General features: G+C 30.4%; 2 protein-coding genes across 3 annotated transcripts; one reads left to right on the top strand and one right to left on the bottom strand.

The window, feature by feature from the left end:
* Positions 1–1,342: 1,342 nt before the first annotated feature.
* On the top strand, positions 1,343–7,764 carry LOC8288369 (ultraviolet-B receptor UVR8). Of its 2 annotated transcripts, none has more exons than XM_015724999.3 (7): positions 1,343–1,619; positions 1,770–2,462; positions 3,116–3,328; positions 5,350–5,460; positions 6,179–6,547; positions 6,652–6,759; positions 7,224–7,764. In XM_015724999.3, the coding sequence occupies exons 2-7, from the start codon at positions 2,124–2,126 to the stop codon at positions 7,578–7,580; spliced, it is 1,497 nt and encodes a 498-aa protein (XP_015580485.2). In that variant the 5' UTR covers positions 1,343–1,619; positions 1,770–2,123; the 3' UTR covers positions 7,581–7,764. The 2 variants fall into 2 exon arrangements, with proteins under 2 accessions (XP_015580485.2, XP_002528573.2); XM_002528527.4 differs by having other exon boundaries at positions 1,408–1,619; positions 3,119–3,328.
* Positions 7,765–14,021: 6,257 nt separating this feature from the next.
* Positions 14,022–16,127, bottom strand: LOC8288370 (CBS domain-containing protein CBSX5). Its single transcript, XM_002528528.4, has 2 exons — positions 15,633–16,127; positions 14,022–15,157 (listed from the first exon to the last, which is right to left on the bottom strand). Exons 1-2 carry the CDS (start codon positions 15,989–15,991, stop codon positions 14,290–14,292), a joined length of 1,227 nt encoding a protein of 408 aa, XP_002528574.1. The 5' UTR covers positions 15,992–16,127; the 3' UTR covers positions 14,022–14,289.
* Between the last annotated feature and the right edge of the window lie 2,808 nt (positions 16,128–18,935).

An 18,935-nucleotide genomic window follows, 5' to 3' on the forward strand; every position in this document is an offset into this window, starting at 1 on the left:
TTCACAATATGTAAAAACAAGTAAATTCAAAAGTAATGCGTTCAAATTTATTTATTTTAAATATCTATTTAATATTATTAAAATTATATATTCATGGAGAATATATAAATAAAATAAGTAAATTTTTTTCTAAATGTATATAAATAATATTTCGTGCATTGTAATTATTTCATAAAGTTTATGCTTCTCCTTTATAGAGAGTTTAATTTTCAAAAACTTTTCAATCTATCTATCAACTTATCCTCAGTTTAGAGTATTCATATATTATATGTATATTAATATATTTTATTTTATCAAATATCAAGTGATTATCATCATTTAATTTATTTATAATATTTAAAATATTTATATTATAAATAATAATAAAAAATTGTGATGCATAATATGTGTCCGTTATTTAACCATCTATAATTTTTAATAGATATATAAAGAAAGCTAAATTTTTCTATAAGACTTTATGTGACAGAATTTTATAAAAACATGTTATGTTATTTTTAATAAAAAAAATGATACATGACATATTTATAAATTTGTTAATTAAAATATTTATAAAAAATTAGATATGATCTTAAATACTAATAATGAATATGGTAAAAATTTATAATTTATTTAAATATAAGATTATTATGTTCTTAAAAAATGATTATAATAAGTATACTTATACCTGCTATATATTAATAATAAATTTTATTATTTTTTAATAAAGTATATATATTTATGTTTATATTCATAAAAATAAAAATAAAAATGGAAACAATAAAATAATAAAAGAATATAAATTCTAAATTTAGATCATAAAAAAATAAAAAAATTTGTGATACATTTGAAAATTTATTAATCGAATATAATAATTAAATTTTTTAATTTATATGTGTATAATATTAATAAATAATAATAAAAAATAAATAGCAAAAATACTAACAATTTGATTTCTTAAAATTATTATTATATGGAATAAATATAATATAAAAATATGTAAATTTTATTTTTCTTATATTTATTTATTTTAGCAATATTATAAATATAAATTTTTTATAAAAATATTATTATATAATATTTATAAGTAACTAATATAAAAGGAATAAAAATGTTATAAAAATAAAAATAAAATTTATATTTATACTAATATATTATAACTTAAATTATATAATATATAAAATAAAAATTTAAAATATAACATCATTTATTAATTAGCAATTAATTGCTTTTTCGGTATTCAAAGGAGAATTTTCCAATAAGGAACGAAAGAAAATTGAAGATGATCGGCAGCGCGTGTACCTACTCCAGGCGCGAATGGTTATGTGTGGCCAGTAGTTGCGGGTGACGCAGAAGCCAACACATTAATCCTGCGTGGCAAGCATCGTCGCCTTCCACGCGTCAAAACAAACTAGAGCAAAAGAATAATTAAAGTCTACATAAATCACAGGCCGGAAAATTAAATCACACACAAAAAGAACCAATCAATAGAATCATTTGACAGCTAATAAAGAAAAAATTTTCAAAACCCTAACTTTTGAATTTCCACTTATTCTTGTTTTTTAGAGCTCAATTTGGTACAGTTCGGTTGCAGAAAGTCGAGATCCGCACCCAAAAAACTCCGCTTATGTCTGCTTTTGTTGGTAAGTTTGCACTAATTGGTTTCTTTATTGTAAAATATTTTTATTGCTTTTATATAAACCCACATTTTATTCTTTGTTGTCTGAAGTTATCAAACTTTTATGTGCTAATTTGCTGGAATTGAATTGAATTGTGTTGTATCTTATTTGCAGGTGAGGCTGGAAGCACTGTGTTTTGACAAAAGAAAAGATTAAATCTTGTGGGGGGTAGTGCGTGAATTATCAGTTCTGATGTTTTATTTTCAATCACTGAATCAAAAACCCTTGAATTTTTCATCGAGGCCACCTTTTTTGTATTCCATCCCATCCATTTTTCTTCCTTCTGATGTTGTTTTCTTTATATGTTGCTTTAATTGCCTCAGATTTCGCCTAAAAATTTGATGTTTATTGTCTATTTTTGCTTTCTGCTGAGCTCGGGTTTTTCAAAATAAGCCTCGAATTTTGAATTTGAGGGTGAAAAGGTGGTGGGTTTTCGTTGGTGAAGTGAAAAGTGAAAAGTTGATCGCAATGGCGGATAAATATAGGTTGGTTTCGATAGATGAATTGCCCTCGCATCTGATTTTGGAGATATTGATGACAGGCAGGCTTAGTGCTACTGACCTTCTCTGTTTAGAGTTAACTTCTAAGACTTTTGGAGGGAGCCATGGGTTGTACCCTCACAAATTCAAGTCATTGGTAGATTTCGCAGCATTTCAGCTCTGTGCATCCCATTCTGTATACACTGGAATGCTCTGGAATGCTCAGAAAGAGTTGCTTGACCGTTGTGGTGGAAATTGGAAGCGGGTTTTGAGGTTCTTACTGGCTGTGGAGGAGTCATCTGGCATGGTCGAGACTTCAGCAGGCAATGTACTGTTTCTTTAGTAAATGAATGTACTATATACATGCATATCAGTGGTGATTGGTCTTTTGAAGATGTGAAGTACTGGGCTACTTTTAGATTTCGCATTTGATTATCATTCAAAATTTTAATTATCATTCAACCTCAAGTACTGATGAAATCATTAATTTGTTGTGTATGGGACTGTACATTTAGTAACGTATACTTAGCAAATGATTTTTAGAATTTGCAAAATGGCTAGAATTATCATCTCAATGCAAATGAAAATAGTAAATAAAACTTTTGGAAAAGCATCTAATTCTAATGCTTAATTACATTGTCATGGCTCCCACTGGTATGGAACATGCCCTTATATATGTAAATGCAAAACCTATTCTTGGGTCTTTATAAGAACTTCATCTCTTTTTTGAACTGCTCAGAAATTGAACAGGTTACTTTAGGTCACGTTATGAAAATAAATTATGTTTAAGTTTTATTTATGTTCCATTTTCTAGTGGAGAGGCATTTTCTGATTTCCCACAATGATGGCCTTTTTTTTTTCCTCTTCTTTTGATGCGAGAGTACTTCCATTGTTTACACAATTTCTTTTCTTAATATGGTTGAAGCTTCTTGAAGAGTTCTTAATATTTATTATTTTTCCTGTCCCATTTGGTTAAATCAGCAGATGCAGATTACTACTGGAAGGTACCATACATTGCTGATCAGCAATTCCTCTGTGTATTCTTGTGGTTCCAGTTTGTGTGGTGTTCTTGGACATGGTCCTGAAACAACACAATGTGTATCATTCAGTCGAATCACTTTCCCTTCCTTGGCTCGTGTGGTTCAAGTCTCAGCCTCCCACAATCATGCTGCTTATATTTTGGAGTCTGGAGAGGTGTGTAACTCTTCATATATTGCCTTTCATATGATTTATTTTGAGCAAGTTAATAGCTGATTCATAGCTCAGAAGATATTATAATCTTGTTAAAAACAATGGGGCCTATTACCAATTTAATCTTGAATTAGTCTTTTTAACAATTTTATCTACTTGTTTCAAAATATGAAAACAAATGCCCATGTTTTCCATTTGTTTGCAAAAAATTTTCCGGTGAAAGTTCTTGCAATTTTCTAGGGTGAGGAAGAAGATGGTGGTAAATCAATTGTGCTTGCTAAAAGAAAAAAAGAAAGTGAGTTAGCAAAAAGCTTGATGCATTTAGAAACAAGATGTGCGAAAGGATATACATATATGAGACTTTTAACGCTCTGCATTATTACATCTAGGACAAAGCTTTTTGCTGACTTACAATTTTTTTTAGCAAGTATGGTTGACTTGCCATGTCATTCTGGTTACCATAAAATTGTAAAATGGTCATGGGAAAGTTCTCTGAAAAGAAACTGAAAGCATAAGTATTTATTTTCAAATTCTGAAACAATTGGATAAAATTGTTAAGAAGTTGTGAAGTCTAGGATTAATTGGTAATTAGGCCAAAACAATAATAAGCGTTTGTATATAGGAAAAAGATATGTTTCTTTTCTGCTTTTTTGTTTTTAAATAATTTTTTGATGTTGTACTATATATATCCTTTTTCCTATGATTTTCCTTTTACTAGTACTTTTGAGGTATTTGAGTATTGGTGTTGGATGTAGGATTTTTAATTAGGGGTGATAACGAAACTAGTTGCCATGATGTAAAAGGCTTAGCTTGATTATATTTCTTAAAACATGTGATCAGAAAAGGCCAAACTCGAGCTCACTGGTAAAACTGAGGCATGGAGATCTTTGCCAATACCCATACCACATTTTCAAAGACAGAAAGAAAGAGTTTCTTCTGTTGAACAAATATTCCCAGACCTGAAGTTGCTTAACTTGTAAATCTCCAGGCCCCTTGCCTATTCCCAGCCCCAATAGATACACACACACCAAGGATAAAAAAACACCAAAAAGCACATGTACGAGTAGCTAAGAGAATTATACCATGCAATATCAACAAGGATTCTCAAGCTTGTATACATAAGGAAAATCGTCTGTAAGGCGGTCTAGCTGTGTAGGGTATTGCACTTTTCCTGAAGTATTTGTGCTTAAATTTTAGAAGAATGTTCTGCCATCATGTAAAATATTAAATATATTACAATCTTACTTTTCTTAGTCTTACAAGTTTCAGTATATTCGCTATATCCAGAAGGTAATAACTTGGTCAAAGAATGAAATGAAGTCAATAGGCACAAACTTGGTTTGAGAACTTGTATGTACAACTTAGAAAGAAGCTTGAGGCCTTTTCTTTCTTAGGCCAGGCTTGTCTTTATGTAATTTTAATGAACAAATTAAGTATTTGGTTCATTATGTGTTCTTTGTAAACCAGCTTTATGCAGCATCTTTATCGATGTTGAATCTGTGTGTTTAATCACAGTTGTTGGTGTTTGGCGTTGCAACAACAGTGCAAATGCAGGAATTTTCTTGTTATCTAGATGTGTTAAGTGTGCTGACATAACTAACACGTTCACAGCATTTCCATTTCCTGAATTGATCTTTTTCTTTGTAAAAGTTTTATGCACGTATCCATAAGATATTATCTAAAGGCATGTGGTGGTGCTCAGGAAAGTCTTATGGCAGAGAGGTGGAGTTCATTCTGTAGTGCTATTTACTAGGATGATGCATTGGGTTGATATCTTAGTTTGAATCTGTCCCGTCTATGATTGATGTTATACTTTGGTCATTTTTTCCATTTAGTGGACCTTGCAGCATCCATCTTGCTTATAATTTGTTTGTTATTTCTACGGGTGATCATCATTATATTGCAAATGATAACCTTCAGAAATGCATGCTGTATAGACTGACAATGGCATATCTGGTAAAAATTATGACTTTGGTCTGGGGACTGCTGGCATATTAATCTAGTGTTCTCAATTTCTGATGCAGGTTTTCACATGTGGAGATAATTCATCATTTTGTTGTGGTCACCAAGATACAAGCCGTCCCATATTCAGGCCTAGGTTTGTTGAGGCGTTAAAGGGAGTTCCTTGCAAGCAGGTAAAGTGTCTGCAACTGTATGCATTCTGATTACAAATTTATTACACTAGAATTTTTGCGTTGCATCATTATTGCTATGCTATACTTGGTATTTCTGAATGTAAGTGCATGAAAATGAAGACTTTAACCTATTGGTCTTCCTGCTGCTTTCAAATGACATTGTTGGTCTTCAATACTATAATTTTTTCTCTTTATTTAATGATCACTATTACAAAACTTCTTATGAGAGATTAATTCATTTCATGTAATTTAAAACCATGTCATGTGTGAAGTATTAAGCATTTTGTAATGTAGCTGCTTTCCCTGTTGGATGAGAGATTAAGATTGGAAAATTCATATTGATTATTTATTTCTTATTATTGGTTGGTGTAATTGGAATTGTCTTGGCTTCTTTTCTTGTGTACAATTTGAAAACCTGAGAGCAGCAAATGGTTGTATAAGAAAAAACATTGAGGGTTAGAACTCTCTCTTAGGTCTTTTTCCAAGATTCCCTTTGAAGGACTTGCATTTGAATGGCCTTTTAAGCGTTTAAGCTCCTTGGCTGTGTAGCCATTTCCCAGTAGCATCTTTCTTTTCCTAAACAGTGGATCAGAGGGAGGGGTAAAAGCTCTTATTAGGATTTATGAGTGTTATGCCTTCTTCCTATTGTGACACACTTATATGGTTTAGCACTGAGTACAGTTCAAGGAAGACTTGACATGTCTCATACATGTTTCAGGTTGCTGCGGGGCTTAACTTCACTGTATTCCTCACAAGAACAGGCCATGTCTACAGTTGTGGTACCAACACACATGGGCAACTTGGTCATGGTGATACACTGGACAGACCAACACCTAAGATCATTGAATCATTTGAGGGAATTGGTTCTGTTGCCCAAATAGCAGCTGGTCCCAGTTATGTCTTAGCTGTAACTGACAGTGGGGTAGTTTACTCATTTGGTTCTGGTTCTAATTTCTGTCTTGGCCATGGAGAGCAGCATAATGAGTTCCATCCTCGTGCTATCCAGACTTTCAGAAGGAAGAACCTTCATGTGGTTCGTGTGTCTGCTGGGGATGAACATGTGGTGGCCCTTGATTCCAGTGGATTTGTTAGTATCTGCATTTATATAACTTTTGTTTTATGTTTAGTGCTTGGTTTCTGACCACAAACTATTACAAGAACTTATGTAACTTTCTGTCATGGTGGTTGTAGGTGTATACTTGGGGAAAAGGTTACTGCGGTGCATTAGGTCATGGAGATGAGATCGATAAGACTCTTCCGGAACCCTTGAACAGTCTTAAGAGCCACCTGGCTGTGCAGGTTCGGTTAACCTCTACTGGATTATTAATAACATGTACATAATCTACCCACAGTTGTAGGCTACATAGTGGCAAAACACTGATATTATGAGGAGCTAATGAACATAGGACACATGCTAAATTCTCGCAGCCATCTTGTTATAGTCATTATTTACTTCAGAAACTAGATTTGCTAATTTCCTTTATATCGTGTGGTTCACATTTGATCAGCCTTGCAGCTTTTTTATTTCCTTAGTCCTAGTTGCATAAGCTTTTGTATTCAAGTGTTGCATCAGATTTCCTCATATGTGTGAACTTAATATGAAATGGAACTTTGATGTCACAGAAAAATAAATGGTTTTGGCTAACATGCTGGGTTATTTTGCTTTCCTTTGAGCTAGATGCACGTGTGATATCCTTTTTTTTTTTTTGTTATTTCAAAATATTGTGTCAGACCCACCAATAAGCTAGCGTGTTATCTTTTAGGTTTGTGCAAGAAAAAGAAAAACATTTGTTTTGGTTGATGGCGGCTGTGTTTTTGGCTTTGGTTGGATGGGGTTTGGTAGCCTTGGCTTTCCAGATAGAGGAGTTTCAGATAAAGTGATGAGACCCCGAATCCTCGATAGTTTAAGGGCACACCGTGTTTCTCAGATCAGCACGGGCCTATATCACACTGTTGCAGTGACAAGCCAGGGGCAGGTATTTGGATTTGGAGATAATGAAAGGGCACAACTTGGGCATGATACATTGAGAGGATGCCTTGAACCAACTGAAATTTTTCTTCAAGAATTTGGACATGATACAGGTATTACTTCTGAAAGTGAATGTCTGTCAAGTGTTTAGAAGCTCTTAGTTACATGGTGCTAGTTTTTATTATTTTGTTTAAGCGAACTGCAGTAGGTTTTCTTTTCTTATTATGGATAACTTCAGTAGAGAATTTCATAAGAATGTAATTATGACTACAAGATCAAGTCTATATTTTATCTAGACACAGAGACTATACCACGAGTAGACACATTGTTTTTTCTGTTCAAGGCCAAACTTTTATTAGATTCTTTTGTTTCACTGTTTTTGTCGGTGCATGTGGAATCTGGGTTCTTCTACTTCATTTTTATTTATTTTTTATTTATTATTATTATTTTTTTCTAGATATTCACTGTAAGCCTTTCCTCGTTTGAACCTCGACCTTAACTTTAAGGCTATGCCATTCTAAGGTGCTACTAAATAGAAGGATCTTAGTAACGTCCATGAATAATAAATTGATAAATCATAGATCGAACTGTCAAATCAGAAAAATGGGGTGCTATCGGATAGCTTTATACGAGCCGAACACTATCTTTACTGTTTTTAGCTTTGAATGTTGTTAGCATTCATTTTGTCTGATATGCTATTATTGCTTGCTGCATTTTGTTAGCCTCACTGCACTGAATTAAAGCCCATACCCAATCAAATGCTTGACATTTTATTCTGAAAAGATCTGCTACCCACTCCTTTTAAGTTCCATTTTGTTTGTCATTTATAATGTGAGAATGGCTATTGTTGTCCGATTGAGACTAGAAAGAAACAACGCTCCTCCAAGATAAGGCAAGTATTTTGCCTGTTAACTGAAGGAGATAACACAATCTCTAAGAAACCTTAAATCTGAGTTTTATTTAGTCTCAAATACTATTTGGAAGTTACAGTTTGATATGATAATTAGCTCCTCTTTATTTAATAATTTCATATTTGATTGTATTTGGAGTTTTAAATTTGTGTCTTTACCAGAGAATGGGAGATGGGTAAAATCTGAAATAAAATGTGCTTTTTCTAAATATCAAAATATAGGGTTGCTAATTATATATATATATATATATATATATATATGTGTGTGTGTGTGTGTGTGTATTTTTGATATATAATGTATTATTATTTTAACATAATTTTTTATTTTATTTTGAAAGTGTATACGAATATATAGGATTAATGGTGGGTGGCTTTGTCAATCATTAGCATTTAGCACAAATTTTGCTTAAAGTATTTGTTTTGGAATGAAATTGTTAATGAGGAAACACAAAATGGTAGTGTTATTGCCTGAATCGGATCAGTTATTGTCATTGCCCTTTTCTTTTTGTAGCCTAGCATTTTCTTAAAGATACACACTTTTCCTCTTTCTTCTCAGTGATATTGTCTTAAAAGGCAGCAGAATTTTACCCCTTAAAAACCACATTCTCAAAAGCTAATCATAACAAGAGGTCAATTGCACTTGCTGCACAAAATTTTTGCATGTACAAATTGTAAAGTTCCCACTTGTCAGAATCACATTGGTGGTACCATTTTATGGTCAATAGCATTCCTCACAGTGAATGTATTGTTCTCATTGCAATTTTGACTCTGCAAATATGTGTTTATCCTGACGTATTATTAATATTAAAGTCTTAAAATAAATATTAATCATTTAATATTTAAAATACGTAGTACCCATCTATTTAATTTGCTGGAGTATTTCTTACTCAAATCATTATTCAAGCCTGACCATGTTTCAGATTGCTTTGGATAAATAAGGTTACCAGCCAAAGAACTAATCAAAATAAAAGGGAATGTTAAACATTTCACATTTAGTTCCAATTCCTACTACTATGTGATATATAATATTTTATCCTCAATAAAAGATTATCAAGGAAAATCAGGTGTACTTTATTGGAAAATGCAAACATAAAAATAGTTGAAGGAAAAAAAAAAGTTCGTTTGTTTTTATCCATTTTCAACACTACATTTTTTATATTTTTTAAATTTTATTTGTTTCTCAAAACATTAACAAAAAAAAGTAAAATTCTTTTATTTTTTTCATTCATTTAAATGAAAAATTAAAAGAAATTAAATGTCACTTACTTATTTTTTTTTAATTTTTGTGCATTCACTTCAAAAAAATAAAACATATTTTTTCACTTCAAAACAGTAAGACGAAAAAGAGGAAAGTATTTAGAAAAATGAATTAAAATTAAAAGAATTTAATTCAACATTTTCTTTAGTGCTAAAAGGAGATTAGATAGAAAATAGAAAAAGAATAAAAAAAATTAAGAAAAAATTGTAAGTAAGGATGAATAAGAGTATTTAGGTCTAAGAATGAATAAGAATATTTAGGTCTACGGATGAATAAGAATATTTAGGTCATTTTATGTGTAAATGAATTAAATTATTATTTTAACCTATAAAGTATGTAAGAGACACCATAATATATATAAATTAGCAAATTCAAATACTTGATTGAACAAAAAAATAGTTTAAACACTGAAATAGAAAAAATCGAAAAGTTAAGACGCTAAATTTGAAATTATCTCAATAAAATATAAAGAGTTCATTAAACTTAAATAAAATATTTTTTTTATATTTAAATATTTTTTAAATTATTTTTTATTATAAAAATTATGTTCTTTGCAATAAAGAAAACAACTAAGGATCTTCTTAGAATGCTATTCTCACTGCTGCTAAATTCTAGCATGCTAATATTTTTTATTTTCAATTTCAAATTTATAAACTAATTTTAGAATGATTCTATTTTATTTACTTTTCATGAAATTATATTTTTAAAATTTTAGTTTTATAAAAATATTTTTTTTTTCTAAACCATAATGTATATGAAACCTTTATAATTAAGAGGGTCTGGGCGATTGCCTTAGTGGCCTATCCCACTGAGCCAGTCCTGCGTTCAACCTCCATTGGGAAACCTTAAAAATCCTCCACCATGCTAACATATTCTACATTTTGAGGATCTATTGAAAGGCATAAGACTCAATTTTGGAGCCAATAAAACAAAAATTGGTTGGATGAAACCCAACACTAACTAAAGCATAAAAGATGAAAATTAAAACTAAACAAAAAACATTATCAGAAGAGACGTATCGCTAATTGGCGATATTTAAATGAATAAACAAAAATTTTATTTTAGAAGATGTGAATAGATAAAGTTGTTGTAATGTCAATGACTAACAATTAGTTCAATTGTCAAACTCTAAGTTTTCTTAGCTAAACCACCTACCTATCTAAGTTAAGAGGCTAATGAAGAAATCACTGAAGTAAAAGATTAGTGATGTAAGATTAGGGTTCCTTGATAGTGTGAAATAAGCACATCACACACATTATCTTTCTTGTAATTAACCAATAGATCATTTTCATTTCATTTTCCTTACTGGTAGCAAGAAGACTCAACTATATTATTTACTATCTATTATTGATAATCATACAATAATGTACTGCAGACAAGTAATGAAAGTTCAATTTTTGGTAGAAGAACTTTGCATTAGTCATGGGATGCGCATTTTCTTTCTTATTAATCAATAAATCAAAATTTCGTAGCAAGATGACATGAATGTACTATTCACTCTCTTTTATTGAGAATCATACAAGAATGGGTCTAAAAATCTACAAAAATCCAAAATTTTATAAAAAATTATTATTTTGATAAGTTCTTTAAAGATTATCAATTTAGCCATAATTTAATGTATTGAGTACAATTTTTGATAGATTTAGTTGCTGGTCAAAATTAACAATATAAATAGTGACGTAAATGTCACTTAGAAAATGAGATATTTCATTTCCTAAATAGGGTCTATATTACTCTCTACACTGCTTAGTTTTGACTAACAATTTAATTAGATTAAAATTGCACTTAATCAATCAACTCATGACTAAAGTGATAATATTTATAGAATAGATCAAAATTGTAAAATTTCATAAAACCCGGATTTTTTTGGGACCATTAAGCCTCCAAAAATGTATCTTAGAGGATTGATAGTCATGATCAAATTTGATTTTTAGCAAAGGGGGATTTTCTATTTTAATGAATATGATTGTGAAACAAAGTTGGCAATTCTTCTTCTTCGTTTTGTTTCTTTTTATTTCTTTTTTAATTCTTCCTTACCTGAAATATCAACCAGCTGTACTGATAGTGAGCTTATCTAGCACCTGAGCTTATGGTTTTTTTTTTATTGTTGGTTTTCTTGTAATGGTTAACGATCGCAAATATTATGGACCGTTTAGGTTTAGGAACTTATTTTTAAATGCAGCATTCAAGATTCAAAAAAAAAAAAAAAAATTTAAAGCAGTTTGGTCCACCTTTATTCCAATGGGGGGCTTAATTTGTGTACAGGAACAATATTAGAATTAAAATTGAAATTAATGTTAGGGTTGTGGCTTGTGGGGGAAGAAGGAAGAGGGTGTCTCATTCTTAATGGAGGAAGAAGGTAGCTTCTCATTTATGGACAAAGAAACAACATTCACATTTGGTTTGGTCTAAATTCTCATAATTAATTAATTTAGAAACAACATACTAATAGATAATATGTTATGATTTTTATTTTTTTAATTTATATGCGGAAAAGAAAATTATCTTGTAGAATTTTTTTATATTCACTATTTATTTATAAGAAACTGACCCGATTCATTCAATCTATAAATAAAAATATTTAATAAATCTAAAAAACAGAATAATTATATAAATTTTGTTGTACACATATTATGATCATATTAAACATATTATTTAGTGAAAATTACTATATTAATCTGCAATAAGATACAATTTAAAATTTGTATCACTATTAGATGAAATACGATAATAACACTAATGCTATATGCTTTAACCCAAAGTCAGTTAAACTGACCTGATAGCAAAATATTAATTTTATTTATTTATTTTTCTCACCTAAAATATTAATTTTTGGTACTTATTGTTTGAAAAGGAATATACTGAGTTTTAAAATCGACAAAATAGTTTATTTTAAAGTTTTAAAAATTCCTCATAAAAACCTTGAAAGCAACCATTAGCTCAAATAAGAGAAACCAAACAATCAGCATAAATGGCAGAAATCTTTGGAGATGGAAATTATGAGTATAAGGACAACATTCAAGAAGACAAGGAAAAATCTAATAATGGAACTATGTTTCTTGCAAGACATTGATCTGTGGAACCAATGGGTAGAGAAGGAGAAATCAGTTCCATGGTAGTTGGGCACTTCCCTGCTACAATGACCACACAATTTCCTTAAGGACCACTGCTATGCTAACTAATAAACTGAACCCTATTATCATGGGATTTGTCCACTTGAATTACCTCACAAAATCTCCACCAGATCTTGTTATTCTCATCTAGTGTACTGTATCAATGGCCATTTTCTTATTTATGATCCACAATAAAGTTTTATTTATTATTGAGTTAATGCTATTGAATCGAATAAATTTAAGTTTAATTTGTTATTATTTTATACGAATTCGGACTGAACTTGAGTTTAACAGCCATGAATTTGAGCTCGACTCATTAAAATATTTAAAATTTATTTACCAAACTTAATTTGTTGGTTTATCTAATAATACAATTTATTTCATTTATTGAATTTATTAATACTAAATATTTAATGTTTAATATAAGTTAATTATAATGTATAACAAAAACATTTTGTTTTTTTACATATTAATTTATATAAATTGATTATATATATATATGTAAAATAAATAATCATAATAAAAAAATTTATTTTTTATAAACTTGTTACTAGATCCATTAACAAGTTAGACTTGTAAGTGTACAAAAGAAACAGCTTATAAGTTAATAAATCAGAGTATTGACAAGTTTTAATTCAGTTTATTAATATTAAAGAATTTCTATTAACGAGCTTTTATTGAATCGAGTAGGAGGGTCTTTATCCGTTTAGAGCCCTACTATAATGAGTGTCAACAGAAAATGTGATGCTGTGTATGCATCAACAGAAATCACGTTGAGTTACCATTTAAATGCTATCTGAAAATAGAGATGTTGCACACTTTGCGTTTCATGGGCACCCAATTGCAGCATGGATATTAATAATGCATCCTGACAGGAGGTGGTCAGTAATAATTATTAGAGAGAGAAAATAGAGAGGGAAGAAAAAGATGGTTCTAGAATGTATAGTACACACCTATGAGTTGTCATAAAATATAATAAGGGTTTGAGCAACTACTTCCATGGACAGTTCTTGATAAGTAAGGTTACAGGTATCTCTCACACACCCACATGGGGGAAGGATTAGATTGCTCATAAAATACCCTTGGTTTTCCCTTTACTAATAGAAAATCTAATCAAACAATAGTCATGCATATGACATAATCTTTCTATCAAAAAGAAAATTCATGGGCTAAAAGGCCAACCACTTTAAAAGATGATCAATTATAATAATGTTAAAAAGGTTTGAGACAGATCATCATCTGCTCATTCTATGCTATCTTTCCCTGCTTCCATAATTGAAAAGAGGACAATGCTTGAAAAGAAGAAGAAAATGTGAAAAAGCATTTAACATAAACAAACTAAGAAAATTATCACTCAATACAAAACATACAACAAATAAGTTGAACTCCCTCATTGAAATTGATTCAAAACAAAACAAGAAAACAAAGAAAAGTCTATATTCACATGACATTCTTCTGAATCACTTATTTTCTTGAACTAAATCTCTCACCAGATTAGTATTTTAAGTCTAGAAGATGATGATGATGAAGAACCCCAAAAGAACAAAACTTTACTAGAAAAAAGTTTCCTCAGCTTTTTTCAAGCCATAGCTTCTAAATGTTCCCTGAAAACCTTTAACATATTACAGAATGTGACAATTCCAACCAAGCTGCAATCTTCCTCTATAACCCACACATAATTCACTCTATGTGCAATTGCTTGAATCATCACAGCCACCAGTGAGCTCTTCGGATGGCAAACTATTGCTTCTGCTCTTCTCACCATTCTTGCCGAGTAACTTTTAGACCTACTGTACTTTCCTGATCTATGCAATGTTGTTGTTGATTCCTCGTCGGAGGAGGATGAGGATAAAGTAGAAAATGAGACGAGTGATGTTGTTGAGTTGGTAAATTCTTGGAGCATAGCTTCAAGGCCTCTATGCTTCAACCGTGCCATCACGACCCGGACAAGATCCTCTGGGGGGCCTCCACAGTCAATGTACGCCATTAAGTCCCCAGAGGAAAGGGTCGTGATGGCTGCCGCCACAGTCTCGTCGCAGCAGGCTAATGTGAAGGGTGACAGCTCCCCAATCAAGATACCCTCGTCCCCATCCACCACAGCCACGGATGTTTGGGTAGCTAATGCACGATTAATGGCTCCGAGTGTAGCGGAAGCAGGAGAGTTGTAGTCTATTGTAATGATGTCAGTGGTAATGATGCCAAGACTATCGATGGAGAGAGCTGGAACCGGTGAGAAAAGACCGATTGAGCTCAGGAAGAACCGGATTATATCTTCTTGAGCTAGCCAGCAGAATTCCCGGCCCTTGTGGATGGTGGTGAGACCTGTGCTTGTTGCTGAGAGTTTCTGCTGCTGTTTCCTCCTTGAATTGGAGGAACTGAGTCGAGTCTTAATTGGTACCACAAGGTTTTGAGCTCCTTGAAGAATCAGATCAATTGCTTCCACTAAGCTGAAAATTTGAAAACAGAGATGTTGATGAGTGATTCTTGATAAAATTGGCAGAACAAAAACTTAGATTCATGATAGTACTGAAGACAAGTGTCAAGTTAATTCTATTTTATGAAAATTAGGATGAAAACTGCAAAACATTTTTTACACCAAAATTTTCAGGTTTTGTGAAACAAATTTCAGATTGAAATAATAAGACATAACTTGTGAGTTTGAGATGGAATCAAACAAGCATAGCCTTTGCTTAAGAAATTAATTTACAAGGGGTAAAAAGGAAAAAAGCAAAATTACCCAAAGTTCAAACAAGCATAAAACAGAAACCTTGTCTTTGAAGGGGAAGAAGACAGATAATAACTTGGAAACTCCCATAAAGAAATTAAACTGAAAATGGAGAACCAAAATAAGATTCAAACAAACTCTAAAACTAATTGATAGAGCATAAATCCAAAAACAAAACAAAGCACAAGTTTCAATACCTCGAAGAGGGTTCCACATGCATAACAAGGCCAGGAATCTTAGGCAAAAGAACAGAAACAGGATCTTTCAAAGCATCAGAAGGAGACACCAAATTCTTGTCTTGGCAAAGATAGCATATAACATCAACAATGCTAACCTTCCCTACACACTTACACTCATCTCTGTCTTCGCGATCACAATTAAACCCAGAATTTCTTTTTGTTATATGGTCACAATTCCAAACACTTAAGAAGCTATCATCAGAGTTCTTTAGTGCAGAGAGTGCTTCGGCTACAGTGGCTGTGACTGGAAGAGACCTCAGTGCTGGTTTGCCTAGACAGAGGTCAGATACCTCATGAGCAAACAAGCTCACTGCCATGCAAGAATGAGCTAAGAATTTGAGAGGTAAGGTAGTGAGGCTAAAGCGACGGTGGTTTTGGTGGTGGTGGTGGTGGTGGTGATGGTGTATAAAATGAGGAAGGGGATGGATATATATAGAAGATATTGAAATGAAGATGATGCAGTTTGTTTTTGGAGTGTAGGGGTACGGTATAAAGTACTAAGAAAATAGAAAGAGAAAAAACGTGTAGGGTCCATAGTATTTTGTTGTCGAGTTAGGAGTAGGTTTGGGTTCAATATAGGCTCGACCCTGGTTCCTAATATACTGTCGGTTCTGGTTCCACAAGGGGATATAACCGAAACCGATCTGGTTTTAGCCGGTTCATCTGATTTCAAGTCAAAATTGGATTTTTTTAATTATTTTATTTAATCATTGAAAATATCTAAAAAAAAATACAAAAATAGAAAAAATCAAAATTTTTGTTCAAAGTATTGTGTTTACTGGTACACAATTTTCTCTCTTTTTCTTTTCAAATTATTTATAAAAAATAAATTTATTTTATTTTCATAAAAAATTTATAAAACATGTCTACTTACTATTATATATAGATAATTTCTTAATTTTTTATTTGGATAACAAATTAAATTTATAGATAGATTTGGAACACAAAATAAAATCTTATTATTTTCAAATAAAAATAAGTGATGTCTTATATAATGAAAAATATAGATAACTATGTTAGAATTTATTTTTTAAAGTTTAGTTATAATATAAAATAAAAAATATTATTTTTTATTTTTATTTTTTAAAAATAACATAAATAAATATAAAATATTATTTTATATTTTTATTTAAAAATATTTTTTTAAAAGCTCCTCTAATTTTCTATAAATAAATAGAACAATTTAAAAGTTTGGAAGCCCGCGGTAAGTATAAAAGATAGTTACATATGAAAAATAATAGAAATGAATTGATGTTTGAGATATTTTTAAATTATACAAATAAAATACAAGACAATAAAATTATAATCTCTCTATATTTTAAATAGGTTGCATATTATTCTTCACCATAACTCAAAAAGATAAAGTCAATAATAAAAAGAAATCAACTATTTCATAGAAGTTCCTATATATCAAGGTACAAAATTAAGATCAAAATTTTATTTTTCTTTAAATACTAATTTTATTTAAAAGTTATGTTAGGAACAGAGCAATTAAGAATATCTACATACTTTTTTAATTTCAGAAACTAAGATTAAACGTGTTCTAAAAATAAAATTAGTTTTTCTTAAAACAAAAATAAAAAATTAACTTTATTCATATTTGATAAAAGTAAATATTTAATAATAAATTAAAAAATTTAATAAAATATTTTATAATATCAATTTAAATTTATAAATTTAAAAATTAGGGTTGTTGGAGTCTGGTTCAGATCTCTGAAATTCAAAATCAATTTGAGTCCGATTTTGACCAAAATGATTGTGGCCTGAAATAGCCCTTAATTGAATTCATGTAAAATATATAATATTTGAATCTTCTAGAATTCCATAGATGTAACAATTAACACTTTAGATGACAGAAACTAATGATATATATATAAATCATATTATATGAACTAATCAAACCAAAAAGAGAGTTCCCTTATCATTAATCTAACTCCTCATATTATATATCATTACTGAATAATGCTAACTCCTGTTTTCTACATTAAATTTTAGCCAAAAAGGGTCTTCTTTAAATTAATTAATTAATAGTGGAGTGGGTAGTTTGATGAATGATGCTAATAAGTTAAATTTTCAATGTCCATTTTTCTTCTTTTGTATTAGACTATTTTAATTCAATAAATATAAAATTTTCAATTAGTTTATTCTTTTTCTATTTACTGCTGCTTAGATTTTCTTTTATGGGTATTTTGATTTTTTTTTCTTTTTATAAGATTTTGATAATATCTTCTTTATGGGATTTAAATATTCTTTTATTTGCAATAATGTAAGTCCATTTTATTTTTTAGAAAACATCTATATCATTTCAAGAAAAAGTTAATATCTAATATCAATTTTCAGCTATCAAGCCTAATCCAACTTTATATTTAGTATTCGAGATGTAAAATCTTTAACTAAGTTTCATTTAACAATTTAAGTTTTTGAATGAAATAGTTGTTTGACATGGTAACAATTTTAGAGCTTTCATAATTAAAAAGTCTAGATTCCGATACGATGGTCTCACATACTGTATTGACTAAGAGTCAAGAAGACTTGAGCTTTATGAGGTTCAATACTACCTTTCTCTCTTGAAGACTCTTTTATTATAAAGAACAAAACCGTGAGACTATAAAATGAAAAATCGAATAATACCTCAAAAGCGGATTACGACCTAATTTATGGGTTGGTTCATTATCATTGGCATCGTTTATGAGAAACTGATTTCGACCTCACAATGACTAAAAGTCAAAAGGATTTGAGCCTTATAAGGTTCGGTATCACTTATTTCCCCTTAAAGACCCTTTTCTATAAAGGATAAAACTGTAAGGTATAAGCTAAAGGAAATAGATAATACCTTAATAGGGGATCACGACCTAATCTATGAGTTGGTCCGTTATCAATGATATATTCTCCAATGTGAGAATATTAAATTCCACTCCTTCCAATCACTGAACTTTGTGTCTGGCCACTTGTTTTAATGGCTAAGTCAGTAACTATTATCATTTAATATACATAGAATTGAATTAATGAGTTTATTTCGTATTTCTTAAGCTTATACTTTCATGTAGTTATATAGATTTTGTTAATTGTCCTTGTCCTAATTGAACTATATTGATTTATTAGACATGACTTCTAGTCCAAGTTGGACTATTCTTCCATACTTTAAACATAATATCCTAGTTTTAGTAGACTTTATATATATTATGGTATGATCTATAATTTTAAAATGTTTTCCTTACTTTATTTGAACTCTTATAGTTAATTATTATAGAACAAACAATC

The sequence above is a fragment of the Ricinus communis genome, chromosome 9 (genome assembly GCF_019578655.1).
Source record: "Ricinus communis isolate WT05 ecotype wild-type chromosome 9, ASM1957865v1, whole genome shotgun sequence".
Classification (NCBI taxonomy): Eukaryota; Viridiplantae; Streptophyta; class Magnoliopsida; order Malpighiales; family Euphorbiaceae; genus Ricinus; species Ricinus communis.

What these genes read in the sequence shown, in the direction of transcription:
- LOC8288369 (XM_015724999.3), top strand. Translation starts at nt 2,124, where the DNA reads ATGGCGGATAAATATAGGTTGGTTTCGATAGATGAATTGCCCTCGCAT. An exon ending in ATATTTTGGAGTCTGGAGAG is followed by an intron (nt 3,329 to 5,349) that starts GTGTGTAACTCT and finishes TTTCTGATGCAG; the next exon opens with GTTTTCACATGTGGAGATAA. An exon ending in AGAGCCACCTGGCTGTGCAG is followed by an intron (nt 6,760 to 7,223) that starts GTTCGGTTAACC and finishes GTTATCTTTTAG; the next exon opens with GTTTGTGCAAGAAAAAGAAA.
- LOC8288370 (XM_002528528.4), bottom strand. Translation starts at nt 15,991, where the DNA reads ATGGCAGTGAGCTTGTTTGCTCATGAGGTATCTGACCTCTGTCTAGGC. An exon ending in CATGTGGAACCCTCTTCGAG is followed by an intron (nt 15,158 to 15,632) that starts GTATTGAAACTT and finishes TCAAATTTTCAG; the next exon opens with CTTAGTGGAAGCAATTGATC.